General features: G+C 41.5%; 4 protein-coding genes and 1 long non-coding RNA gene across 13 annotated transcripts in view; 4 read left to right on the plus strand and 1 right to left on the minus strand.

Annotated features, from left to right (window-relative positions):
• Nucleotides 1–6: 6 nt before the first annotated feature.
• LOC106955001 (zinc finger protein OZF-like) lies at nucleotides 7–2,714 on the plus strand. 2 transcript variants are annotated; one of them, XM_015044913.1, is made up of 3 exons: nucleotides 7–246; nucleotides 341–549; nucleotides 1,050–2,714. In XM_015044913.1, exons 2-3 carry the CDS (start codon nucleotides 435–437, stop codon nucleotides 2,567–2,569), a joined length of 1,635 nt encoding a protein of 544 aa, XP_014900399.1. In that variant the 5' UTR covers nucleotides 7–246; nucleotides 341–434; the 3' UTR covers nucleotides 2,570–2,714. The 2 variants fall into 2 exon arrangements, with proteins under 2 accessions (XP_014900399.1, XP_014900400.1); XM_015044914.1 differs by having other exon boundaries at nucleotides 344–549.
• A 942-nt stretch (nucleotides 2,715–3,656) lies between these two features.
• On the plus strand, nucleotides 3,657–7,577 carry LOC106955002 (zinc finger protein OZF-like). 2 transcript variants are annotated; one of them, XM_015044915.1, is made up of 2 exons: nucleotides 3,657–4,057; nucleotides 4,529–7,577. In XM_015044915.1, exons 1-2 carry the CDS (start codon nucleotides 3,919–3,921, stop codon nucleotides 6,019–6,021), a joined length of 1,632 nt encoding a protein of 543 aa, XP_014900401.1. In that variant the 5' UTR covers nucleotides 3,657–3,918; the 3' UTR covers nucleotides 6,022–7,577. The 2 variants fall into 2 exon arrangements, with proteins under 2 accessions (XP_014900401.1, XP_014900402.1); XM_015044916.1 differs by having other exon boundaries at nucleotides 3,660–4,036.
• Nucleotides 7,578–9,150: 1,573 nt separating this feature from the next.
• LOC106955007 (charged multivesicular body protein 6-like) lies at nucleotides 9,151–13,554 on the plus strand. The gene is made up of 8 exons (XM_015044920.1): nucleotides 9,151–9,358; nucleotides 9,745–9,854; nucleotides 10,791–10,878; nucleotides 10,956–11,042; nucleotides 11,131–11,196; nucleotides 11,284–11,364; nucleotides 11,456–11,528; nucleotides 12,638–13,554. The coding sequence occupies exons 1-8, from the start codon at nucleotides 9,296–9,298 to the stop codon at nucleotides 12,691–12,693; spliced, it is 624 nt and encodes a 207-aa protein (XP_014900406.1). The 5' UTR covers nucleotides 9,151–9,295; the 3' UTR covers nucleotides 12,694–13,554.
• LOC106955009 (uncharacterized) lies at nucleotides 12,745–16,454 on the minus strand. The gene is made up of 2 exons (XR_001426482.1): nucleotides 14,874–16,454; nucleotides 12,745–13,943 (listed from the first exon to the last, which is right to left on the minus strand). It is a non-coding gene; the product is annotated as an uncharacterized LOC106955009 (long non-coding RNA).
• A 2,399-nt stretch (nucleotides 16,455–18,853) lies between these two features.
• LOC106954997 (brain-specific angiogenesis inhibitor 1-associated protein 2-like) overlaps nucleotides 18,854–27,457 on the plus strand; it is a 60,147-nt gene continuing 51,543 nt past the window's right edge. For 2 of the 7 annotated variants that reach the window (XM_015044903.1, XM_015044907.1), the window contains exon 1: nucleotides 18,859–19,143. In XM_015044903.1, coding sequence (XP_014900389.1) covers nucleotides 19,069–19,143 — 75 coding nt within the window. In that variant the 5' untranslated portion in view covers nucleotides 18,859–19,068. Of the gene's footprint in view, nucleotides 19,144–27,457 lie in introns of all 7 variants that reach the window. The other 5 variants (XM_015044902.1, XM_015044901.1, XM_015044905.1 and 2 more) reach the window with 5 other exon arrangements.

Raw genomic sequence — 27,457 nt, forward strand, 5'->3', positions numbered from 1 at the left:
TGCCGAAGTTCCTAGTACAGAATATAATTATTCTTAATTAGTGAAGTGAACATACTGTCAGTCAACCTGGAGCTAAAGCAACTAACAGGAGAAACTTAATCAAGTGAAGCTATTAAAAGTTCACGTAACATACAGTTTGTTAGCCTGTAGGAGGAAGACCATACCGTCTGTGGACACCTTCTCTAAGCTTGTCTAACTGAGGACAGAAAGACTGAAGACAGAGTGGATCCAGAACTACTAACCAAGGTATCAGACTCGCTTCAGCTCTGTTACCGTCGACATTTTCTGTTAATACACTTTATTTGGTCAGAAGGTGATTTATGGCTGACTTCTGTTTTAGTAGCAGAATAACAGAAGATCTGGATAATATGGCTGAATCCCTGATGACGTGAAGGTTGTGATTAGTGAAAAAGAGAATCCCAAGTGGATTGAGGATGACTGAGGTGATGAAGGTTGAAGGAGATGAACCTGGAGGGTTCAGCTTGGAGCCTCCCATGCCTGCAGGATCCACATCAGAACTGGAGAAGACACAAGACGACAAAGATCCCAGTAAGTGTATGAATTGGAGCAAAGTTATTCTGAGTGGAAGTAAAAAAAAGGGACTGCAGAAAGAAACAGTAACGATTACATCGGTAAATATCTCAGCAGACATTACAGCAGAGGCAGTGTACATCATGAGGCTGAATACTACAATTGGAAGGTCAGAGCATCAGGATGTAAAAATAAACCAATCTCACACATGTAACAAACATCAAAGCTTGGTTATTTTAATGATAATCTCTAACTAATTTAGAAGATCACTGAAGGGTGCAACTAAAACAACCATTTATGGTTAGGTTTGTATGCACCGCCACTTGTGCCCTTTTCACCAAAGGAAAAATAACCTAAGTAGATTACTTTAATTTTTTACACATCAAAATGTGGAAATGACAAAACATATTAGGGCTGTCAGGAACTTACTTAAAAATATAATATTATAAATTGTATTTATTTATTTTGCACAGTTAAAACTGCCTTACAGTTTTCTTTGATGTCTATATGTGTTTCAGTGTCTACTGATCAGCTGCTCTTGGTAATTAAAGAAGAGGTTCCTGATCTGCGGAACTGCAGTTTGGACCAAGAATCCCCTCACAAAAAGGAGAAAGACGATGAACTCTGGAGCTCTCAGGAGGAAGAGCAGCTTGATGAGAAGGAAGAGACAGATTTCATTGCTGTTAGTGTGAAGAGTGAATATGATGAAGAGAAACCTCAGTTGTCAGACAATGATTGCATCAAAATTGAGGAGAACATGGACACAGAAACTTCACCTAGCATGACTGTTGAACAGAGGGAAGCAGAACCTGATGGAGGATTAGAACCAGAGGTGAACTCTGATCCAGATATGGATGAAAATGCTTTGGATTCATCTGGGACTGAAGTCAGTGAGGCTGAGGAGGATGGTGATTGGCAGGGACCTTTTTCAGGTTATGAATCTAGAAGTAAAGATTGTCTGAAAAGCCATGAGAGAATAGCTTCTCAGTCAGACATAAGCAATGATAAGAAACGTAGCACTGGCAAAAAATGCTTCGGCTGCTCTGAGTGTGGCAAACACTTTATCTCCAAGCAGTCTCTTCAGAGACACATGAAGAGTCAGGTAGGAAAAAGGTGTTCGAGCTCTTTAAATGAGAAATGTCTGAAAGTCAAACAAAACATCGATTCACACTCCAGACTCATCGGTGAGGGAAGCCAGTCGAAATGTGATAAAAATGGAAAAAACTGTAATTGTAAAGACAGTCTTCAGTTACACCTGTTGGTACATGCCGGTGACAAACAATTTAGTTGTGAGATTTGCGGCAAACGATTCAAAAGTAAGTACTACGCTCAAAGACACATTATGATGCACTCTGGAAAGAAACCCCATACCTGCGATCAGTGCGGTAAAGGGTTTATTAAGAAGAGTCAACTTCAGACTCACATGAGACTCCACAGTTCAGAGAAACCATTCGCTTGTGACGACTGTGGCAAAGGTTTTAATCAGAAGTCACACCTTAAAGTCCACATGATGTTCCACTCTGGGGAAAAACCAACGGTTTGTGATCTTTGTGGTAAATCGTTTAGTGTAAAGTATTACCTCAAGGACCACATGAGAACTCACACTGGAGAGCGACCGTTTTCCTGCAATGTTTGTGGCAAAACCTTCCGGAGGAAAACAAACCTCGACCTGCACATGAGAGTCCACTTGGGGGAGAAACCTTTCGCCTGTAGCGTTTGTAATAAGGGGTTTTCACGACAAGGAAACCTGAAGCAGCACATGAGCGTCCACAGCCGCGACAAGCAGTTTGTTTGCAGCATTTGTAGCAAAGGCTTCTCACGAAAAGAACATCTTAAGCTGCACATCGGCGTTCACACTGGAGACAAAACATTCGGCTGTAGCGAGTGTGGGAAAAGTTTCCTGCAGAAGATCCACTTAAGACGACACATGTTGATCCACACAGGAGCGAGAGCGTTTGCCTGTAATGTTTGCGATGGAAAATTTAAGCTAAAGCACCACCTTCTGACTCACATGTTAAGCCACGCAACAGAGAAATGATCAATCAGTGGTCAGTGTTCTGCATGTCTTTAAGATGTCTCTAATCTCTTGCTTTTAGAACCGTGTTCCTGTGTTTTGACTATTTATTTATGGAAAAACGTTGGTGATACTATTGACATCAGTGATTAAAAACCGTAAACTCCTATTGAGCTGTGCTTATTTTTGTATGCTTTTGAACAACTGATTTGTATAAATATCAGAATCACCATTCCAAAGTTTAAATTAATTTAATGATGCAGGGCTCATATATGGGTATCTTGCTCCTTCAACTAGGGTTATTGATGCACAAATGTAACACATTCACTTTGCAGAGAATAGCCTGCGCCTCCGACAATAATGCTAAGATAAATCTTTATTGTGGTTGCCTCTTTCATAAGATAAGATAGAGATGAATGGTACAATTGACTCTGAGCATAAATAAAAACTACTGAAATGACCATGGTTATACCATGAAATTATCTTGTTATAATCATCTTATAGTGTTTAAAAAATTCTGACATCACACTTGTCAGAATGTAATTAGACATACCTTAAATAGGTATTTTGTCCAGTCAAAATATAATTAGGGACATCTTAATTTACTAATATATACTAAATTTGTCTTATCTAATTTTTCATTATTGTGTCGTTTTAAAAATATAACTAATGTCACATTTAGTGATAATCTGGCTGTAAATTTCTTTCCAAAACTGCTAAATTGCCAGGGGAATCCCACAAGGGGGGAAAAAAAGGTTAATGAGCACAAAAAATGGGCTCCTGCCCACAGAGTTCAGTCCAGTTCAGGTTAAGCACAATGCTACGTGCAAGGACAGAAAGAATCACATATTTAGTAACCACTGCTATTACGTTATGCTGCCGCATTGACAAAAACAATTTGCATTGTGGTGAAAATACTATTCTCTGGTATGGTATGAGAATTCCATGCCAATTAGTCCCAAGTTATCACTGTTCAATTAGTCTTGATCCTATCCTAGTTTCACTTAAGTCAACCAGACTTTCTTGTCCTAATGTCTTTCAATTTTTTTCTTTGACCTTTAGCTTCTTTCTCTCATTTTCAGTCGATCCCGATGAAGAAAATTACTGACTTGTTGTTGTAGGAGCAGGTATATCCAGCAGATGGCAGCAATGGGACACGTAGGACGCAAACCTAGAGTGTGTCTGTAACGGTGCCTGATCAAAATCCATCAGTGATCCATGGTTTGCGGGGACATATTTTTTTGTCGTCAATACTTCGGTGGATCGAGACAGAATTGTACCTAATTGCAATCTGAGTTGATCGGCTTGGTTCGTGTGAAACTTGGTTCGCGTGTGGATTATGTTGGTTTGTTTTTACTGATTGCGGGGACACCATGGAGGAAGTGGATTATGCTGATCAGCACAGATCTGAAAGTCGACCATTAGATGAAGTGCAAACGAAACAGCTCGGTGCCCATCTGCCGCAGGAAGTTGGTGGAAATCAAACAGCTGGTAAGAAGAAGCTCTGCGAAAGTAAAGCTAGTTTAACTGAGGTTCGGTTGTTCTCTCTTCTTAGCTTGACGCTTCCTTGGCAGTTACGGTTACAGCTATATGGCAACGTATCCGCCATATTGGGAAGGGAAATACAGACGTTCAGAGTGGGGAAAAAACTATTTGTACTGCATTAAAACCAGCTTAAGGCTTAAAATTCAGAAAATGTTTCTGAGGACTTAACTAGTGCTCTTATAAGTTCACTAAAGTGCAAACTTCTTGTTCAGTTTGTTTGTTTAACCATGAAGGTTTTATGTTGGTGAGATAAATATTGTTCCTTTCAGTCCTATTGAAATTGCGAGACGAGTGTGGGAGGGGGGCACCGGTGGAAAATATTTATATAGCAACCTGGTGTTTATGTTGCTATGAAAACATAAGAATAGAAACAGAATTTGATATTTCTCAAACACTGTCAAATATGTAAGTAATCATCATTGTCCATGTACATTTCAGTGTTCCCTGTTCTTCGGATGCTGGGTGTTAAAAAAGAGGTTCTCCATGCCTGGAGCTCCAGTTCCCAGCAGCAGCATCCAGAGGCCTTCCACATAAAGGAGGAGGAGGAGGAAGTCTGGACCAATCAGGAGGAAGAGCGGCCTAATGAGCAGAAAGAGACTAATATCAGCAGGTTCCCTTTAACTGTTGTCACAGTGAAGAATGAAGGTTACGAAGAGAAACCTCAGTTATTAGAGCTTCATCAGATCAAAACTGAAGAAAGCAGAGAGACTGAAGCTCCAATCAGCAGCTCAGCTCAACAGATAAAAACAGAACTCCATAGCGAGGATAGTGTAAGAACAGAACCAGACAGGAACCTGAATCCAGCATGTAGCTTTGAGCAAAATCCAAATAAAAATGCTTCAGACACCTCTGAGACAGAAGCCAGTAATGATGATAATGATGAGGACTGGCAGGGACCTTTGTCAGATTCTGAGTCTGAAACTAAAATGAGTCACAATTGTGAGAGTGTCCTCAATGTATCTCAGTCAAATGTAAACGGTGAAGAGAAATGTAATTCCGTCGTGGCAGGAGAAGTGTTTGTGTGCAATACATGTGATAAAAGATTTAAAAAGCGGGACAATCTTACAGATCATGCTAGGATCCACACCGGCGAGAAGCCATTTGGTTGTGATGTTTGTGAGAAAAGATTCAGGCGGAAGGACTGTTTGCGAAAACACAAGATGATTCACAGCGGGAAAACGGCGCACAGCTGTGATTTCTGTGGGAAAGGGTTTATAGAAAAGACGGATCTTCAGGCGCACATAAGACTCCATACCGGTGAGCGACCTTTTGCATGTGATGAATGTGGAAGAAGGTTTCACAAAAAGTCAATCCTCACAGTGCACATGAGAGTCCACTCTGGGGAGAAACAGTTCAAATGCACCGTGTGCGAAAAAAGATTCCGATTTCAGCACATTCTGAAAAAGCACATGGTTGTTCACACCGGAGAGAAGCCGTTTGTCTGTGTCGTCTGTAGTAAAGGATTTTCTCAACAAGAAACTCTGAAGAGACACACGGGTGTTCACACGGGGGAAAAGACATTTGTTTGTAGCGACTGCGGTAAAGACTTTCAACAGAAGATACACCTGAAAGAACACATGAAGGTCCACACAGGGGAAAAGCCATTTGGCTGTGACGTGTGCGGTAAGAAATTCAAAAAGAAGTCGTATGTTAAAACGCACATGATGTCTCACGGTGGAAAAAGAGCGCACAACTGTGAGCTGTGCGGGAAAGGCTTTTTAGTCAAGGGTGGTCTTCTGAAACACATGAGGATTCACAATGGAGAAAGACCTTTCAGCTGCGATGTTTGTAGCAAGAGCTTTCTGCAGAGGATCCATTTGAAGGCGCACATGAGAGTTCACACAGGAGAAAAACCGTTTGGATGTGAAATCTGTGGTAAAAAGTTCACAAAGAAATCCTATGTTACAACACACATGATGTCTCATGCTTGACAGATGACGGGATTACTGTGTTGATTTGCAGATACGCACCAAACTTCACACAATAGCAGGTTGTTCGCACATCCTTAAAAAGTCTTAAATTAATGTATCTAAAATGAAGGCCTCAAATTGTATTAAATTCATTGAAAAACAGAAAGTTGGCCTTAAATATGTTAATCACATGTCTTAACTTTTCTTGGGTCAAGACTGTTTAATCTCATATATTCTAAGTAGTTTTCCGTTTTCTTGTGGGACTTTACTATTATGCAAAACTTTGAGTCTGTGAGTCAAGGTGGTTGCCACTAACTAGCTGCTAATATACCCTTGCTGTTAAGCAAGGATAAAGGAAGCTAGCTTTCATATGTGCAAAGTGCAAATGTTTGTCTTTGCCATTTACACACTTCAATTGCCACGTCATACAGTTTGTTTATTTGTATATTTCTGTTGTGATACTGTTCTTAAATCCCATTCATAATGGTCTTTAAAAAGTCTTATAAAGTCTTAAATTTGAGTTGGTGTAACCTGTAGAAATCCTGTATAGGGTGAAGAATTGGCCTACGCCATACTGGAGGGTTTGGTACCTGATATTTGTAATTAAAAATGGAACTGAGCCATACTGTAACTTTCTGGGACACAAAATTTCTTAGAAAAAGATACCCAAAAGGTCTTAAACCCCTTCAACACATGCCTGTTTAGTGTATCTGAACTCAGCCTGATATTTGTACTATAGAGCAAGCTGAGCATAACTGTGGTTTCCCTTTGTAAACTGGCTACTAGAAAGGAGGTAAAATATCAAAAATGCCATTACTATAACAGTGATTGTTATAGGTTTTGTTTTTTCAAATATATTTGACATGTTTGTGGTGCTTTTTGTTACTTAAAATAACCTGATTAAACTCTATAGAACTTAGTAAAACTGAATGTCTGCAAAAATATGCTCTTTGAGTGTTGACCTGTTCACAATAAACTGCAGAATTCAGATCAGAGGTGTGGAACTGCTCCTGGAGCACTTTGTCCCCCAGGCTTTTGGTCTTGTTTTGCTTCAGTATACCTGGTTCAAATTATAATCATCCTCAGCAGAACTTTGACATGCTACAAAGGTAATTCAGCCATTTAAGTGAGGTGTGTTGCAGCAGAAATGGATCTAAAACAAAGTTGGACACAATGGGAGAGTTTGGAAACTGGAATAAAATGTCCTAAACTCTCCAGATATCTACAAATATTATTTCATTCTGAGTGGATGTAGGCTCTGTACCTCTGTTGACCATTCCAGATCAGTGAACTTTAAGAATCTGTAGAAATATCTTAACCAAAGCTTTGTGGCAGAGATGGTGGAGGAACTATCACACAGCTACAAATATGAAATTATTTCACTTAATTTCCTTAAAACAACTATGTTATGTATTTTATTTCATTGTGTCTTTTGATAATGCAGAATAACTGTAACTGTAAAGTTTAAAAGGAGTGAAATACTTTTCTGAATATAAAATTCTCTCGAGCAAACCAGTTTTGTCCGAACTGACATGATAAATAATTTGCACCATAACGTTTTAGAAAAGTAAATTTTTTTTTAAAGAATTAGTTGGACAAATCCTTGCCTCCTTGTAGAAAACGTGGTTCTGTCTGGAACTTTGGAAAACATTTTTCAACATAAACAAGCCATTTGTACATTTATAAATGTATCTATTGTAAATTGTTTTTAGATTTGTCTTGAGCTCTTTTTTTGTGGAGTTTTTGCCTTAATGTGGATATATAGATATGCCTCGTTTTTATTTTATTTTTTTACTAAATTAAAATAATATGGGTACAACAACTCATCATGGATAACAATCTTGTGATTATATATTCATGTACCACTAGCTGAAGTATAAAAATGTTACTGACAGTGAAGAAAGTTTTTTTTATTTGCATTGTCATTTTTCTTCTGCATTGTCTGGGAAAACGTGAACTCTCAGTCGAAGCTGAAGTTGGCTTATTCTGATTAGGGAAGTGCCTAGAGCAGGGGCGTCAAACTCAATTTCACCGAGGGCCACTTCAGCATATTGGCCCCCCTCAACGGGCCACATTGACGGTACAATTCAGGAGTGCATCCCTGCTAAAACACACCCCAGACAAAAGGTTGACTTCCCTCATTCAGTTCTGTAGAGGCTTATAATGAGTCAATGGTCCAGGTGTGTTAGAGAAGGAATGCATCTAAAGTTGCAGATGGTAGCTCTGGAAAACTAGACTTGGGCACCCCTAGCATAAATGTATAAAAATACATTGTTATAAATAAATTAAATTTGATTGTAATTTCACGGATAAAAATAGTACATGACCGATTTTTTAATGTTGTCGGTCAAGATAACGGATAACAAAAAAAGTCTAGCGCCACCTACCGCCCTGAAACCAACTCACACACATCTTCATTCACAGTCTTACTTGTAAATCGATTTTTCTTTTCTTGGACATTTTGATGTTAGCTTGTCGACGTCTCAGTTTTATTCGCTGGGAAAATCAATAAGCAGCATAAAATGACATGGCAGCCTAGAGGATAATGCCTCCTACTTTTTCACTACCCTGGGCATCTTTAATCTGTTTTGGTTAAAAACTAAAATACGTAGGCACTTCTAATATGGTCTTGATTATTCTACACAGATTGCAGAATATCTAAAACCATCTTTGATTTGTGAAACGTCAATAAAAGGCCATAGATATTTTTACATCTACCACATTACAGCTCCAAAACTCTTAACACCGACTCTTCTAACTTAATACTAATATCATAGTATTTAAATATAGTTTGTGATTGTAAAACCTTTATTTGACTTGTGAGGCTTCAACAAGGGCAATTTCAGCACATTTTAAGCCAAAAAGCATTTGTTTTACTCTATTTTGAATGGATACACAGGTAGCGTGGTAGATTGTCTCGCTCTCCGTTGAACTGCAATTTTCTGGTTTATCCACCAGATGGCAGCGAACAGCTTTTTGTTGTTTTTTAAATAAGCAACAAATAAATACACTTTAGAGATTCGCAGAAATCTTCTGTCGTCGAAAAAACAGTGTTGAATTAAAAATAAATCTTTATTTGATAAATATATTTTACGTGAGTTCAAAGTTTCATCTAATGCAAGTGTCTCTTTTAAAAGTTTGTCTCCGCCCAGCCTCGGCTCTTCCTGGTGTGGGTGTGGACTGGATGACTTCAGCAATAATGGAGGAAAATCTTCTCTGCTTTTAGAAAACAGTTTGGTTTTTTTTGACTCAGACTTTAATTTCCCAGTTTCTGGAGCTGGAATGCTGTGTCAGGATGGGAAACCTGTTTGGAAAAAAAAAACAGTCCCGGGTGACGGAGCAAGATAAAGCCATCCTGGTGAGAATTAACTCAGATTAGCAGCGGGCTAACGTCACTTAGCGTCTCACCAAACTCTACGAATCAATCTAGTAATTTGCTAAACTTTATGTTTTTGGACTAGCTCACGGATATCTGAAACAGTTTAGCCCTCGTTTTTTCACTTTTTATGAACTTGTTGTGAATTCGGCCTGACTGTATGAAGAACATAACCTAAAACTGATATAGTTTTAGCTTTTATATGTGCTCTCAGAAAGAAAATATGAAAGCTGTTACTGGGTAGTTTGCTGCTGTGTATTCTAATTTCGTTAAAGATCTGTGTCGGATCACAGATCTGACACAGATCGTCAAAGCTGAAACTTTGACGTTTATCTGTGAGCTGAAACTTGTTAGTTTCGTTTCCGCAGCAACTGAAGCAGCAGAGAGACAAACTGAGGCAGTATCAGAAGAAGATCAACCTGCAGCTGGAGAAGGAGAGACAGCTGGCCAAACAGCTGCTTAAAGATGGGAAGAAAGAGTGAGTGAACTGAGAATCGCTGTGTACTAACAGGAGCAGGTTTCATGGACCTGCATTCTTCCAAATCCTGACTGTAGATGATCAACAATCCATTTTGTTCCAGATAAGAAATAAGTTGCAGAGCCAGTCCTGTTTAGAGACAGTCTTAGAGATAAATGTTCTTGTAACTCTTACAGGCTGTGATGGATATAAGATGACTTTTGAAGCATTAGTTCGACAACTGTATTGCTGATAGAGCTTGGAACAAAACAAGTAAAATGAGGTGGGTTTTAATGGGCCATTAAATGAGGGCAAATAAGGTGAAAGGCTTTTAAAGCTAAATCTTATATGGAAATTGTTTTAAGACTTTTCCATAAGTGTGGAAATAAATCAATAAATGTATTAAACTTGCTTTTTAGCTTCTCTTATTGTATTGTTCTAAAAGATGAACAAAAGTCAAACTTCAGTCGGACATCTTTAAGTGCAAAAAGCAGGCAGCTTTTTTGTTTCATCTGCAGTTGTCAGGTTTTAACCTCTAATGTGTCAGGGTGTGAGCTTCTAAATGTGAACCTGCAGATAAAATGGGCTGCCGTCTACGGACAAAATAAAATTTCTCAACATTTCAGAATGAAAATCTTTTGCTCTTTCTGAGCTTCTGAGTGAAATGAAAGAAAATTTCATTAGAGCCCTAGGCCAAAATGTCAGATCAGATATCAATATTTACTAAAGTGATGATGGCAAAAAAAAAAAAAAAAAATCTGTATCTGAACATGGACTTGTGGGTCTTCATGCTGCTTCAGCCTCTAATCTGACAAACTACTGTGATGTTGACGTCCCAGAGGATGATTTTCTTCAGTGCTGTGTAATTTAACCCTCAGTTGAAAAGTGTAATACTTTCAGCAGCGGCTCTGTGTCTGATCACTGGCTTTGCTTTATACTTCCTCTCCAAACCAACAGGAAAGCCCTCCTCCTGCTGAAGAAGAAGCGATACCAGGAGCAGCTCCTGGACAAGACAGAGAACCAGATCAGCAACCTGGAGCGGATGGTGAGTGACGGCGGCGGCGGCGTTTCTTTGGCGACAGCCGACACGACTCTGACTCTTCTGCTTCCTGCTCGCTTCAGGTCCAGGACCTGGAGTTTGCTCAGATTGAGAGGAAGGTCATTGACGGCTTGAAAGTTGGAAACGATTGTCTGAAGAAAATGCATGAGGTGGGGGACGTTCGATGCGTTTAAAGGTCTGGTCCCAGGTTTTATTGGAGGCCTGATGAGGCTGTGATTTTTTCCCCCCCTCCAACAGATGATGTCGATTGAAGAGGTGGAGAGGATCTTGGATGAAACGCAAGATTCCATCGAGTACCAGAGGGTCAGTTTTTTTGCTAACGTGACCATTCACACACCTGGAGCAAGTTGGATTTATTCCCTCTCTTAACGTATTTTTGTCTCCGTGCAGCAAATCGACGAGATGCTGGCCGGTTCCTTGACGCAGGAGGACGAGGATGCTGTTCTGGCTGAGCTGGAGGCCATCACTCAGGTCAGATTGAAATAAAACTTGGAGAGAAAATGTTCCATGACCTGAAGGCAGGTCGATGCTCATCATCGCCGTTCTGATCCGATTCTCTCAGGGAGACGTCGAGCTTCCAGAGGTTCCTTCAGAGCCGCTGCCGGAAGCCCCTGAAGCTGCCAAGAAGAAACCAGGTCTGTCGTTTCACTCGGTTTGTTAGCAGAATCTGTCAGTTCTACGTTTTAATCTCACTGATGTTCTCGACACCATGAAAGCAAAGTGTTTGGTAGTTTATTAGTCAGGTGAGTGGCAACACAAAAGCAGAAGTACATCAGCAACGACGTAAGAGATGCGACTGTTGATGCCCATCAGTACGGAATAGAGGTGTAAGACCATTTCAGATCAGGTCAAAAGTTTTGAGTCACGCAGACGTCTTCATTGCATTTTGTGACTGGAGGTGTTTGAGGAGCTAACAAGCTGCTAATTCACCCTTGCTAGCTAGCTAGTGCTTTTTGCTCTATCTCGGGTAAGTGCAGCAGATTTATCACCATTTGACTTGGCGATGTTTGTTTTTGCCATTGTCTCACTTCTGTTGCCAAGGTCCTTCTGTGCAAAATTACTTTTAATCAAGGCACTATTGAGGTTATGAACGTAGAGAACTATCAGCGGTGCAAAAAGCACAAACAGCGTCCGTTTGTGGAAATAGCCACAAACAGACCCCAGAAATCTCAGTGTTTACTATGCTTGATTTTAGTGCAACAAGATCCCCCCCAACCATTCCCTATACTTATAGTTTTTATGGTCTTAAATTTAATTCAAGGTGGATTTAACAAGGTATTAAGTCTTGAATTTAATTTAAAAACACTTGTTGTTAATATCTTATTAAATCCACCCTGCATGGATTTAATAAAAGACTTTAGCAATGATCTTAGACTATCAAATGTTGCTGCTTATCAGTTTAGGAAGATTTATGAGACAATTTCAGGAATAAAAACACACAAAAAAAATAGTAATATTGGTCAGTTCACTAGTTAACACAATGCAAGTGTGAAAAGACAACAGCAGTAACCTCAGAGAAGCAACTGCTGAACCAGGTCAGATACAAAACCATGGTTGCTCTTTCATACATGGACTTGGCAGCAGGTGTGTGTGTTAAAAAACAATCTTTACACACGTTCTGTTCCAGTGGTCCGTTCCTGTCTTTCCTTAAACCTCAGTGGTTCAGTCAGCCTGACCCAGACAGCCTCTCTGCTCACTCCACAGCAGTTTCCGTCCCAGCTGAGCGTGTGCGGTTGTGCTTCAGTTTCAGAGAACGATCGTCCCAGGAAGAAGCAGGAGCGAGAGCTGCTTGCCGTGTAGGAACAGAACTGACCCCCGTTACAAACCAACGCCCCCGCAGACGTCCAGCTGCAGATGTTTTTCTACCGTACAGGCCCGCCGGCTGCTCTCGGGTAACCAGTCTGATGACCGGTTGTGTTCATCTGCCGCAGGTCAGTTCTAAAAGGAAGGACCGGTTCACCTGCAGCGCCTTGTGAACCGCAAAGACCTGTGAAATCACATAATTGTGCCTAACTTTAGTGTAAGCAGTGCATCATGTTTACTATGAAATCATTTTTAAGTAATCCAGAGCATGTATACTGTATGTAACTAGTTTAATCTCCCTAAATAATCTGTGGATCAGAGTCGAGTTCGGAGAGGATCGTTTCATCCAAAGTATTGACAAATGTATGAACTTTGTATCTGCGGCTTTGGACATAAAAAAAAAAAAAATTAAATTAAATAAAAACCTCAAAAGCCATAAAAAGAAAAATCATATTCAAGATTTTTGATCTTAAACATGTCTATGGGTGAAGTGATCTTTTGATCCCTGGATGGCAAAACAAGAAATTTCTCCTAAAAACCGTCTGCATCCATCCTTCAAAGTCTGACACTCCACAAGCAGATTACCTAATCTAACTCCTATTCCCCTCGTGGATTAGCTCAGCCTCAGTGGGAAAAGGCCGGGCCTATCTCATGTGATGTAATCTGCAACCACAGAGTCTTCTGTAATCATTTGTTGTGTATAACCCATACTTGGATCTGCAGCAGGAACTTTTGGTTTGTATCCACGAGGTCGACGGTCGAATATCTTTGAAGGCCAGTGGAACAAAACTGTAAATCTTTTAAACTCTGGCGACTAATCCTGTCCGACAGCAGCATCGAAATAAATGTTATAAAGTTTGTTTGGGGATTTCTGTACATTGTTTTTACAATAAAAAGTGTTTTTATTGTTAAATGTTGCATCATGTCAGATGTTATTCAGTGAGTGAACACAAGGTGGCAGCAGTTAACAAACGGAGAATAGGAAAACAGGTGAATATCTTTCTCTTTTCTTGTATACATTATATAAAAGTATTCATAGCTTCTCACACTGTAACTACAAACTACACCTTAATTTATTTCATATATCATGGTTATTAATAAAGTTATGATGAAGTTATGAGGCAAGTTTCAACTGGAAACCTACCAAGACATGGCTGCTCAACTCAACTGCCTGGGTAAGAGAAGCAGCCCAGAGGTTTATGGTTCCACCGGAGGAGCTGCACAGATCCACAGCTCAGGTGGAGGATCTGTTGACAGGACAAGTTACACACTTCTTAACCATGTAGATATTATTCAATTCAACTAAAATGTGGGCCTTAAAATATCTTAATCTTATTTTTAAAAGTAAGTAATATGTTAATCACAGGTTTTAAATTTTGTCTTGACATGGAAATTTTCTGTCGGGCAAAAGTTTAAGCTATCGGTAACTCACTGCTAGCATAACCTTGCTAGATGTTCTTAGTTTTCCGACAAATCGATGGTGACATTACATCTTTCTGCTTTGGATAAGGGAACTGTTACTAATGACTGTACAGAAACCCACTTCAAACAGTCAATGTAACTATAAAAGTAAAGAAAAAAAAAAAGAAAGAAAATTGCCTGTTGAAAATGACAGGGTTTTGCGCCTGTGTATCATTAGTGCTGTTTGTTTTTTTGAATCAGATCCTGAGATGAACAGCTGGGTGAAAAACAGCAGAGACCAAATTCAGTATCATCTTAGAGGATTTCTATTTCTATTTATTGGCTTGAGGTCACTTAAGCAATTAGAGAAATGTTAAAATTTGAGGTAACATATTCCTCCCACCTTGTTCCCTCTTGTATTTGTCCTGTTTTATTAAGATTCACAAAGCTAACTTTCTAGTTTGATACAAAACAACTACATTAAACTTCACACAGGACCAGCTTTTTCTGAGGATTTGCTGACGATTTGATATTTTATGTCGCCTAATCAGAGAGGACTTGCCTCGAACTGCCATAAAATCCTGTTTTTATATCTGTATACATAAATATTTCGTGTCACAGAGCTTCTCCTCCCTCTATAAATTTAGTTGTGCTTTAAAAGCATCGGCCTAATAAAGGAAACAGAAAAGCAGCCATTGTTCTGCAACCTCGTGCCTTTTAATTTCAACAAAGCCTGTGTAACAACACCGCGTCATTCCGGCTTGAAATAGGCTGACCCGTGTTTACTGGGTTACTAACGTCCACTTCAGTGCCGTCCTCGTTCTGAATGGGCTGGATCCACTCCACAGCCGACTGCGCTCTACAAGCCTGCGTGGCGCTGCGTGGGAGTGGGCGGCTCACAGACTGAAGCCTGAATGTCAGAGCGCCGCGCTGATGAATCACAGACACGGGGAGAACGGGCCGCAGAGAGCGATGAGGAGGCGTAGGCTGGAGACGAAGGCTAAATCAGAGAGATGGTTCAGATGTGGAGGTGTGTGAGTGAGTGAGTGAGTGTGTGGCCTGCCCACCTGTTGGCCTGCCTACATAAACACACCGCCGAGTGCTGATTGTGCTCCTGTGAGCGGGAATCAAAACGTTAATCAAGAAACTATCTGAAATGGGACGATCCACAAACTATTTTGGAAGTTTTGTTCTACCTTTAAAAGTTGCAAAATCTTAAACCAGCACAAAGAAGCCAAACTGTTTTGAACTAAACTCTCTCTGCTGCTTGCCTTATATTTCCATATTTGACTGTTTAGTGTGCTGATCCAAACTCTGGGCCAGGACATTTCCAGCCATATTTCTTAAGATGTTCCTCGGATGGATGGGTGTTTGTGAAACGTGTTTCTGTAAAAACAACAAAAAAAGGAATTATTGAGTCATTGGACATTAGAAACGCCAAAAGGAGCCAAAAATGATCTTATGTGGTTCAATGATTTATTTCATGTCTTTCCGTTTTCTCTTTGCCCTTCTTCCTCTCAAACTGCTAATGAATAAAGGGAACTAGTGCCAATAAGAACAAAAATAATGTCTTTACTGCAGCTCTTTAATGGGGGGGGCTTCCTAAATGTTTTTATGTCCCTCCCAGTCCTCACTGTGTGTGATGGAAGTTAAACTTCTGTCGTCACAGTTCCAGTTATTTTTTATTTTTTTACTGTTTTAATAATTTATCTGACTGTAGCTTTTAGCTTTGACCAGGAGCTGTTTTCTTGTTGCCATTTTCTGACCTATAAAGGTTGACGCACACTCATGCTTTATTGAATGGCATGTTTTCTTGTGTATTTCCTATTTTTGAAGAAATGACTAATAGAAACTGGCCTCTGTGTCACATCATATTAAAATAATCAAAGGGAACCAAGACCTCATGTACCACTGATTAAAAAAAAAAGTAAATTCAAGCTCAGATACATTTGAAAAAAGCTAAAGTATTATCTATAAAAATCCTCTAATGAAAGGTATTTTATGTCCTATCCAAGATATAAAGAGCTGTGATATTTGTCCTGGATGCACAACAATTATATTTGTACAGACATAATTTTAAGGAGGAAACATATCCTAACATGTATGTTTTCGGACTGTGGAAGGAAGCTTTTTGTGCAAGGAAAACACACAGACTCACTCAACACAGCAAAGTTTCTGAATGACATTTGACCCCTGGACCTTTTTACTGTGAGACGCCGTTGCTCCAACGCGCAGAGAATAAAAAGGTGAGATGTTTGGGGAATTAAGCAACAACGTTGTTTCTGGAAGTTAAAAAAATATTCCAATGAGGGTTGTGAGATTAAAAGTACCTTTTGAAAATAACCTTTAAGCAGGAATCAAAAGAAATGTTCATTGAGTTCATGTTTTGGTTTTAACAGAAATAAGAGCTTGAAAACATCAGTCCGTGTAATGAGATTCACTTACTGAATTACAGAAATATATTTACTTGTTGATATTTTTAATTGATTGAATATGACTGTACTCATCATGAATATTTAATGTAATATTTCTAGGCTTTTATTTGTACATTTTTTGACTGTTCTTTTTTGGGGACGACTACAATAAACATCTTTAGTGATGCCACTTCAACAGATTGGATTTAACCTGTACTTTAACTCATTTTTCATGATCATTATAATTATACAGACTGTAATATTGACCTGCGGTTTAACTACGAGATGCCACATGCACTATGCTGACATCAACAAGAATCTGGCGTCATTCTGTCTGGATCGGTCCCCATTCGTTTAATCAGAAACGGTCCTGTGGTTTTAATCTGGCTGACTTCCTGTCAGAGATCTGACTCAATCATAGTCCATAAGTTTTCATCAGGGTTGATGGTGGAGACGTTCCTGAAGCCTGATGTTATCCTGCTTGATCCTTTATTCTGTTTAGATCCTTATTCTGTAAATGAAAGAGGAAGTTGAACCACCACTGGCTGGAAAACAGAGCCTCAGCATGATGCTACCGCCACCATGCTTTACAGCATGTACGGAGCTCCTACTTTGTCTACAATAAAGCACTTTCTCTTCCCAAGATTTCACCAAACTGGTGTGTAAACAGTTGTTTTGAAAGGACTCAATATTTAAAGTCATGCTCTATTTTTTCTTCTTCTCAGGGCTGTGTGTGATTATAAGGCTGACTTGAGTCCCAGAATAATTATCAGTCAGCAGACAGACTCATTTCCTTATAATCACGCTTCACAGTGTGGTGTCTGACACAAACCTGGATGTATGTTTTAGGCCCATTATAGGAGCTAATTGCAGGGATTGAATCCTGACAGAGGAGTAAATCGATTGGCCCGCTGACAGTGGGAATGTTTCTGTTGCTCCAGCTGAGACCAAACACGCCTCATTGATTTCCACTAACCGTCTGCGGCCTGCTGGAACTACATCTGACGTGACAATCAGAACAAAATGAGTGTCTTCCTGCTGCGAGTTACCGCTCCGCTTTATTATTTAACCCTCAGCGGCGGCCTCGGGGCAGCTGTCTTTATACCAAGGCAGAAAAGAGTTGCCCAAAATAAGAGGCCGTCCGTCCTCCCCCTTTTTCACGGCGAGCCTCTTTCCATTCACAGGGCTGCAGATCGTGACGAGCCGAGATGTGTGGGATTCCCTGCCCACCTGGAGCGGATCTGAAATCCAGCAGAAAAGTGGCTCCCATCCCACTCATATCCACCAGAGCCCCCTCAGCAGCGGACAAATTTAGCAAGCGATAAAATGTGAGTGAGTTGAAAGAAGTGTTTTTAAACACTCCACACCAACATCCTGGAGGAGAGTCATTTCAACCCTCCTGCTGTGTCCTGTGGAGCATCATCTACCATCCTGGAGGATATTAGCCTTAAAATTAAGAGGAGCCTCACGGTGGATGTTTCAGTGGACGTTTCCACTGTGAATGGGCTTGTGTGGCTTGTCCCAGTGATGCCGGACGGTTCTTCTGAATGGTTGGAGCAGAGGAGGCGTGGGCTGCCTGTGTCAGCAGAGCTGGAGGAGCCTTTCCCTCAATGCTGTGCTGCATTTCTGGGCTCTGAATAATCGGTGGAAATATCAGCGCCGTAGCTTCAGATGGCGGAGTCCCGTCAGTCTGTTTCTGCTTCAACATGTTCCGTAGTGAAAAGACAGAAATATCACAGCAACAGTTGTGATTCATAATTTCTAGCTACGAGGTTAAAAACAACACTCAGTTCCCTTTTTGCTGGGATTAAATAAAAACGGGACAGAAGACTGGGAATTATTTTTTTCCACCTGTTTATTTTTATTTTTATTTTATTTACTTTGATAAGTAAAAATGTTACCCTGTCCATACTATTCAATTTAAATTAGACTTTTTTAGCCCAGTTTTCTCACTCTTGGCCAAGGAAAAGCCCTTAGACAACATAAAATGTTTATGTAAATCAATTAGTAAAGTTCTGATTTATTTATTTGTTTATTTAAATAAAGTAATATAATTTTTGTCTTCCATTTTATCCGAATAAGATATCTTCATTATAAGGTTACGGGGCGTTCAAAGATAGTAAACTAAAAATCTATCTGACTAGAAAGCGGACTAATTAAAAGTTACTAAATAAATAAAATCAGTTTAATCAGTCACGAAGAATCCAAGTAATGATATGTAAAACACCTTCCTCTGAGTATCCCCTCCTCCCCCATCATTCTCAGTTGTCGTCTCCGGAGTTCATTTTTCCCACCGGCCCTGAAGGCGGCGCCTCTGAGTCCGCCTCTGCGCTCCTGCAGGGAGGCTCGGAGCGGCCGCTGACTGGCTGCGTGGGGAGCCGGTGTGGGCGAAGCGGAGGACTCTCCTATAAAACCCGGGATCCCACGGACAGGCGCGCTCGTCTCTCCCAGACAAGAGTCGCGTTTCCCTGCCTAACAGCTGCTTCGTCCCCCCGCCACAGTTCGGAAAGGAACCGAGAATCCCTCCACAGCTTCCACAGAAAAGAGAGCTCCGTATATGGTTGTGACTGACGCTCCAGCAAGGATGTCCCGGACCGACGAGGTGCACCGCATTACGGAGAATGTCTACAAGGTGAGCCGGTTCGTGTTGTTCGGGACACCTGCTGCACCTGGGCGGATAATTACAGGAGGGGAAGTCCGCTGTTGGTCAGGTCTCTTAGAAGTCTCAGTACTTTAAAGCGAAAATGAAGTTATTTAGTTATCAAGCAGACTCTAGCTCAAACAGGAGAGTTAATGATGAAACGGTAAAATAAAAGATGTGGTCTAGAAAAGGGGCTAAAACGTTTAAGTCGTCAGAGTTGTCTAAATTGAACGAGTCGATCATTTTTAACTAAACTGATGAATGCGGCTGCTGCTGTGTGTAATATTTTAACCCTGATGTGCTTCTGGTTTTGGAAGATTTTTAGTTTAAAAAAAAAAAAAAAAAAAAAAGTAAACCTCCTCGGTGACAGGATGCTTCAGGGCAGCTCAGTTCGACATATTTCAGAGCAGCACAGAAAACTCCTGCTCAGTTATCTGCTTAAAGTTACCTGATTTCTGAATTTTGTGAATTCCTGAACAAGAACCCTTCCAGTTTTCATTTCCTCAGTTGTTTTATGTTTGGAAAAGCAGAAAGGGATTTATTTGGTAACAATAAGAGATGTTCTGTCTGGAAAAAACATCAGGTCTTCCTCTGCTCCTTCATTGCTTCCTCTAACACAGAGCTCCAACTCAAGCAGGGAGCAGGACTTGTGATCGCGAGGCATTTCTCCTGATTCTCACTTTACTCAGCTCCCCATATGATGCAGATCTCAGACATGGAAAGATGACAAGTTTCTGTTATGATGTGAGGAAAGCTGTCGCTGCTCCACACGCCTCCTCACTCCGACCGGCTCCGGGCAGACAGTCAGAGCTCCTGGTACGTGTGGGGGGTAGGGGGAGTGGGGTGGTGGTATATCTGGGTTCTCCTCCTCAGCTTGCTTGGTTATGCAATGATGCTGCTGAGATAAAAATGGGAGTAATTTCAGCATACATCTGAATGGAAATACGATTTCAGTAAAAGTCCCAAGATGTGTTGACCTTTGGAGGGTGTTTGGGATATGAAGTCAAAACGGTTTGATGCTGAAGAATGTAATTGGACCAATCAGGGTTTTTTTGTTGATAGTTTTGTTTCTTGACATGATTTGTCTGGATCAAAATGTATTCATTTGTTTATTTTTTACTATTGGGTATGGTGGAAGTTCTTGGTTTCTTAATTTGACTTTAACCAATAAGAACAAACGAATCTGAGCTGATCCCAGTTGATTTGGAGCATCTCTGCATTACTTCTGATATCTTTCAGCGTTTTATAGGACAACAAAAATGACATTTTAAATGCAGCTATTTTTTTAGAACCGTTTTCAGCATGAATAACTAAAGTAATGGAGGTAATGATAACATTTAGCTATTATTTACCTACAGTTTGCAGGAAATGCCTCCATGCATATGCAACAGATGCAGCATTAGGGGTTGTGGGGAAGGTTTTCCTGTCATGGGCAGCCGAGCCGCTGCCAGTTTGACCCCCTGCTGGCGTCTGATGGTAACGGCTCAATGCTCACCGGCATGGCATTTGGTGCCGCTGCGCCGAGCTCCCCCTTCCTCTTCCTCCCCAGGGGTGTTTTTGAGCCGTGTTTGGAGAAACTAACTGGTCTTTATTAATTCATTAAAAGCGTGGAGGATGGAGAGGCGCAGAGGTGCCAGCTCCCATTAGGTAACACTCATGTCTGTTTCTCCTTGGAGGGAGGTGAGACATTGGCAAACATCAGCAATTAAATCAGGCAGCATTAAGATGGGGATCAGAGACGTTAGCTGCACAACATCATCCTGCAGAACACTCTGTACTCATGGGATATACTGGTTGTATAACCTTACTGGCCCAGTTTCCAATGATTAAATAAATATGATTAAAATATTCATGACTACTGCAAAAATTACAGTATTCAGTATCTATTAATTTGAGCCAAATCTCAAACAAGAAGTTTTCATAGTAACATTTTGCAGAAGATGGTAATGGTCACTCTGCCAGAGTGTGTCTTTTATAGATTATTTTTTTTATAAAAAAAAAAAAAAAAGTATAATCTGGTCGTGTTTTGGGAGTCCAGATTTAAATAAAGTCTGTCCAGCATCCTTATTTGCCTTGCTCCCACCTATTCCAGGCATCGTCCAGTAACCCTGCATGAGGAGGGCTCTGCCTTGTTTCCTGTTTGTTGGACCGTTAACTCTCAGAAGCAACGGCAGAGGACTGAAGCCCGAACCTCCTCCTCTGCTGCTGAAACAGAAGCTGAATGTAAATTTTGGATGACTCACGCTGGTGAATGTGTGGGGGCAGTCATTCCTGTCGTGCGCAGGAGTGTGTGTGTGTTTGCGTGCGTGTGTGTGTGTGTGGCCGGCCATACAGTATCTGCTCTGTAACGGCACGCCGGTTCAGAACGCACAGACTCCAGGTCACCTGGGACGGTGACGGAGAGCGTCCCTGTGGATTCGGGTTGTGGAAGTTTGGGATGCGTTGATGTGGGTGAAGTGTGTCTCCTCAGGTTTATTGTGTCTGCTGAACAAATAGCGTCTGCGTGTTTGTCTAGGAGTGTGTTCGGCTGAGTGCTGTAATCCCAGCAGTGCTGCGGATCAGGATGGTGAATTAAGCTGGAGGTGACGCTGCCTCCATTGTTCAGAGTTAGTACTGGATTATACACACATCAGCAGGTCAGCTCATTGATTTCAGAGCTTTTTGTTGAGTGTTTCGTGTGCTTTCGTCCAGTTTTCACCACCATATTTGGAAAAGAGTTTACCCATCTTCGTCATTCTTTATAAAAGCTGCAGTTTGGGTAAAAATAAAAGAATCCATCACTGTCATTGGCACTTTTTGCTTAATCTTCTGTCAATTTAGGCAGATTGAATTGTACATAACTTCAAGAAGACACAATTCATCTCAATTCAGTGTGCTGTCTGGATTTTCTCCCATTCACTAGGATTCGTCCTGCAGAATTTCAATTAGGAAAATCGGTGAACGATGATGTCGGTTTTCTGTATTTTAAATTTATTTATTTTTCTTAGAATTGTAGTCTGCCTGTAGTTTTAGCATTGGTAGCGGAGGAAGTGAACGAAGCTGTTCAGTCTGTGTTGGTCACGCTTCCAAATGTTGAATAAACATTACGGTCACCTTGTTCAGATTGGCACTCCTCTCTTCACAGTGGAGGATGGTTGTTTACAGTACAGGACATTTCCTGGATGTGTCATAGCGTTGAACTGGCACATTAGGACAAACGTTAGCAATTGGGTAAAATTTAAAAGCTCAACAGAGTCCACTCCTCCAGGAAGAGAGCAGATTCTCTGCACAAAGCAAAGTATAGAACAACTGGCTGATTTTTATCAAGCTAGCAGGGGTCCAAATTAAACTGACCCATTCGTCTTAAACCAAACTACCCATTTAAGTTTCAAAGTGAAAGTCTAGATTTTGAAAGTCTATATCCATCATCTTGTTTAGCATTGATGCTTCCCTCCAAGCTGCCCAGACTTCTCACTCCTCAGCCGCCTCCTCCGGCTCTTTACCGAGACGTTCCAGTCTCCTCAAGCTGAGAGACTTGATCTCTCGACTCTGTCATGACTCAGTCTCCTTCTGATCAAATGGGCTTCCAACAATCTCACGTGGGAGGTGACCGGGCGGCTTCTGGACCAGATGACCTGACTACTTCAAAGGCTCCTTGTGGAGAAGCAGAAAATCTATTCAAAGTTACAAATGACTGAACTCAACCTTCGCCTGATCTCTGAGCCAAAACAACTTCTCAACGCGTTCTTATGGGTTATTATTGCCTGGATCAGGTTTTGGTCTGCTTTTTGTTTTGATTCAGGATCCCAGGCCTCCATTTTCTATGTCAGCTTATTCATCGGTGTGGCCTTGATATGCTTACAGTTAACAGGGTCCTACAGTATGGCACACTGTGCTGGAGGAATTATGCAAAAAATGTGTTTTTGCTCCAACTGTATTTAAGACCCACATTGAGAGCTGACCTTTAATGTTTAAATTTCAGATTTATTCACATTTACTCCCAGAAATTAGATGAGATTTCAATAAAAAGTTTGAAAATTTCAGGAAACGTGCATTTCTGGACCTTTAACAAACACAAATGTGTCTCTAAGAATAACTTCTAGTTGTTTCAACAATGGTCCTCAGCTGAAGCTCTGGATGCTTTGCTCTCTGTCCTTATGAATGGACACCATTATCAGTGTACCGCCTGTATTATGTGTACAGGTGTACAGTGTCTGTGTGTCCTGACGGTAGCATCCTCCAGTGATTGCAGTCATGAGTAAATATTGCTGTGTAATGACGTCTTGTATCTGCTACGGCAGTTTTCCTCCAAACCTGTTTGTTCTCTGGGGAGGGATTTTTCTCCAGTGTTTGTTTGCTGTGTGTGTGAGTAATTCTACTGAACACTTTATCCCCACAGTCATGCAAGCACAATCTGCTCAGTCCTCCCTCCTTCTTGTCTGGAAGTCACACAAGCAGAACATCACTCCCAATAAAAACGACTCTCTTCTGCTGCATAGCAGGGCTTCTGGAGCTTCATTGTCTCATTGTTTTGTTTTGTTCCCCCTCACACATTGTTGTGGAGCTCTGAAGCTCTCGGCCAGCTGCTGTTGGAGGCAGAGCGCCGCAGGTGAGCGCCGTGGCATCTGTTGGGGCCGGCGCTGCGTCAGATTGATGGAGGGAGGGAGGAGCTTTTGATAGAGGGCTCCATCATCATCCTCATCATCATCATCCTCCACAGTCTTGCGCTCTGACAAGATGTATTCTGGCGTCCCCGACTGGCAGAGAGCCTCTCCTGTCTGGGGTTGCGTGAGGTGAAGCCTGTAGCCTGTGCGCTCATCTGCAGCGCAGTCCAAACGCTCCGCTCAGGCAGACATTTCTCCAGTGTAATGGCTTGAAACCAGTGGGCTCTCTTCTCTTGATTAGCTACGGCGCTTTCTCCTCGGTTGTCTGTGCCCGGAGCGTAATGGCCGTCTTTGTGCTCCTGTCCCTGCAGAGAGCCCCGTTCCCGCCTACTCGGGGGGGAAGGGGGGGCTCCAGGGTGTGTTCCAGCTTTGAGCTTCGTCGCTGATCTTTGGACGGCGGCAGCGTGCGAGCATCACGGTGACGCTCTGCGATGATGCTCTGCGATGTGGGGAATATGCTTGGGTTATGCAAGCAGAGGAAACATGAAGCATTGCTCTCAGATGACATGGAATCAAATGAAATATTTAATGATTTTTTTAGGTCACTCTCCTTCCAGCTTTTTTTTTTCTTGGATGGATGAATGTTGAGTGATCTGTAAGAGAAAAGTTTGATTTAAGTTTTTGTTATTGTTTTTATGCCTTTTTGCAGGCAGGGGAACTGCCACGATAACAAATTGTCCCAGAAATTATTGCGATAAATAATAATATTGTTGTTTTCGAGACTATTTTAATGTAATATATTGATAATAATGGAAGTACACCCTCTGAAAGACCAATAAGCTTTAATTTCTAAGGAAAATTCAACACTAGAACTGGAAGACGCGCTCAATATCAAAAAATAAATAAAACAACTGAAACAACAAATCAAATGGATGCTGCAGTCTCTGAACGAAACTGTCTGTCGGAAAAGAGGCTGGTTGACATCAACGTACCAGACTGAAGCCTAGAAAAGGTCCGGTCTGTTATTCCTGGTTAATATTTTTTCCTATCACATTAATGAATCCTCCCAGTGTAGAAAAATTGCACTAGGAAGCTGTGTTAAGCTTAAAATAATCCACCTCTAGTAATTTAGTTCAAAGGTTTAATCTACCCTGGAACTGTTAGCTAATAAATTGCCTTTTAATGTGGAGGATTTTTGGACAGGAGTCACTCGGGACAGCCCTGAAATAATATGAAGGAACATTTTAGCAGTTTTGAAAGTTATGTTTTTGTATCCCTTTATATCTGTAGCCATGTCGTGTGCAGTTGTTATGGGTGCAACTTTCCACTCTTTTTTTTCTATCTTTTTCCTAATACTTTGCATGTTTCTATTGGGTCTCTGTCCTCCCTTCCGGTGCGGTTTGTTTCTAAAGGGGCTCCAGCTGTGAAATATTGTAACGTTTAGCCCATCATTTGTCAGAACACACGAGGCGCAAGGAACAAAATGTACCAACTCGCCTTTCTGGCGTTCTGGAGGCAGCAGCCCTTCACAGATGTGCGTTCATTAAGATTTCACTGACCAACAACAGCCTTCCTGCGCTCTACACACACACACACACACTCACTCCAAGTGCTCACATCTGCAGCGTTTGTGCAGCACGTCGGCAGCCTTTAGCGAAGCGCTTATCAAACTCGAGCCGGTGGGAGGGTGAGAGGAAGAGGTGGATGCTGCTGGGTTTGCGGGAGGTTGGCAGAGGATGAAAGGAAAGTTACTTGGATGGCTCTTGAAGCTGAATGAAAGCAAGGCGAGGAGGGGAAGGTGCGGAGCTCCGGTCTTTTTAGACCGGCAGTGAGGAGGAAAGCCCTAAGAGGCAAACCGCAGTGTGTTTTTGAACTGAGCGCGGTGTGTCGCCGTGAAAAGCAGGAATGCACTCTTTTCTCTGCAGAGTTTCCTGACGAACACTTTGTCCTGCAGTCTCTGCCGCTCATCCTGCCGTTGCACATGTGCAGATATTATGGAAATGCGTGCCTCTGCGTGGACGCACCTTCATTCACGTGTACGTGTGTAAAATGAGAATGAGGCTGGAGTGAATGGGATGGCGGTGACGTTGACGGGGAGACTCCCACCCTCCTTGTTCTCGCCTCTCTCGATCCGCCCCCGCCAGCCTTCAGAGCGGAGCGTGAGGTGAATAAAAATGGGCTGCCCTGTCACGGCACAGGTGGGGCGTGTTGGCGGAGAGGTGGGGAGGGGATTCCAGCACATCCATATATGGCAGCGGAAGTGCCCCCCTCCTTCCTGTCTCCTACAGAAGCTGCATCTGTGGAATAGGGGGCGCTGACTATTCCTCTGCTCTCTGATAAGAGCTCATCTGAGAGGGAAATTGGTTGCCTACACACACACACACACACACACACGGCGCGGATAGATACTGAATTCTCATCTCCTGAGGCTGCTGAAGCAGTGCAGCTTTTGCACACAGATTGTCACAGTGGCTGAGCAGAGGGAAATGATGTCCATTTCCTGAAACACAATATAGAGCGACAGCAGCCTAGCATTACAGGACATAATGCTACTACTATCTTATCCCGCACTGTCATTTAAGGTCTGAGGAGTCCTAATAGTTCCTTAATCTCGCATAAGGAAATATTCTTATGTAAAATTGTGCAGTCCATGTGGAAATCCTGACCAAATTAACATGATGGTTATTAGTAAAATGAAATATCTTGGAATATTTCTCCAGCAGCTTTGCTAGTTTGTGGTTTGCACAGAATCTGTGTGGATTTCAGCAGCTTCCAGCGTTAAAATGGAGCCTGCTTCTCCAATTGTTAGTTTTCAAGGTTGTCTTAAATTAATCTAAGTTTGTTTTTACACCTGATAGTCCGGTAGGCCTGGTTCTCTTGGGAACAAAATGGAGACATTTGTTACATTTTCAGCTGATGCTCTGCACTGTTTCAAATAATCCAAAACCTTTCAAAACCTGTTCATCCACTCGCCTGTGGTGGCACTGCACCAATAACAACTGACATGAAAACATACAAAGAAGACATGAGCACAACTTCCCCCTTCATGAAATGCACAAAAACGATGGAGTAACGTCAGATTTTAGTGGTTGTAGGACTTCTTTCTTGTTGTTGGTAAAAGAACAGAACACATTTAACTCGTTTGCACTGGACCCTTGTGTTTGTTTTGGTTGCATTTACCCAGAATGCCACTTCCTGCTTTTGGAGTGGTCTCCGGTTTGCTTTCCGTTTACATACACATTCAAACTGCTCCAGAGCGAACAAACTAGAGTTTGATTAAATCGTAGTCCATGTCTTGACAAAAAGCAGCAAATCCTTCTTAGTTGAGACTGATCTATGTCAAAGTTTAAATCCTCTGCCCACACCAGTGCATCGTTCTAACATTGCAGCCGAGATGCTCTTTGACTCCACTGGTATAAAGAAGACTCTGTGCATTTTTGCCCCAAAGTTTAAATCTCTGGATGCAGTGGCGGATGAGTTGCAGTGGATTTTCATAATCACAGCTGCTTGCTGCTTTCTCATTCAGTGGCACCTTGGCTGCCATGCGATCAAACATTAAAGTATACGCTGTAGACAGATTAAAGCTCGTTTTGTAGTCGAGGATTATCCTGGAAATCACTTGCTTAGTAGCGAATTAAAGAGGGCAAATTGAATGAATGAAATGGGTTCTTTTTGTGTCAGTATTAGAAATTTAACCCTTGTAGAATTTGGACTCTTATTTC

The sequence above is a fragment of the Poecilia latipinna genome, unplaced genomic scaffold (assembly GCF_001443285.1).
Source record: "Poecilia latipinna isolate Pla-1442-1.1 unplaced genomic scaffold, P_latipinna-1.0 Scaffold697, whole genome shotgun sequence".
NCBI classification, from domain to species: Eukaryota; Metazoa; Chordata; class Actinopteri; order Cyprinodontiformes; family Poeciliidae; genus Poecilia; species Poecilia latipinna.

Excerpts from the sequence above, each read along its gene's own strand:
- LOC106955001 (XM_015044913.1), top strand. The coding sequence starts at position 435 with ATGACTGAGGTGATGAAGGTTGAAGGAGATGAACCTGGAGGGTTCAGC. Across the intron at positions 550-1,049 it reads ACAAGACGACAAAGATCCCA|TGTCTACTGATCAGCTGCTC; the intron begins GTAAGTGTATGA and ends TATGTGTTTCAG.
- LOC106955007 (XM_015044920.1), top strand. The coding sequence starts at position 9,296 with ATGGGAAACCTGTTTGGAAAAAAAAAACAGTCCCGGGTGACGGAGCAA. Across the intron at positions 9,855-10,790 it reads CTTAAAGATGGGAAGAAAGA|GAAAGCCCTCCTCCTGCTGA; the intron begins GTGAGTGAACTG and ends CCAAACCAACAG. Across the intron at positions 11,043-11,130 it reads GTCTGAAGAAAATGCATGAG|ATGATGTCGATTGAAGAGGT; the intron begins GTGGGGGACGTT and ends CCCCTCCAACAG.
- LOC106955002 (XM_015044915.1), top strand. The coding sequence starts at position 3,919 with ATGGAGGAAGTGGATTATGCTGATCAGCACAGATCTGAAAGTCGACCA. Across the intron at positions 4,058-4,528 it reads TAAGAAGAAGCTCTGCGAAA|TGTTCCCTGTTCTTCGGATG; the intron begins GTAAAGCTAGTT and ends TGTACATTTCAG.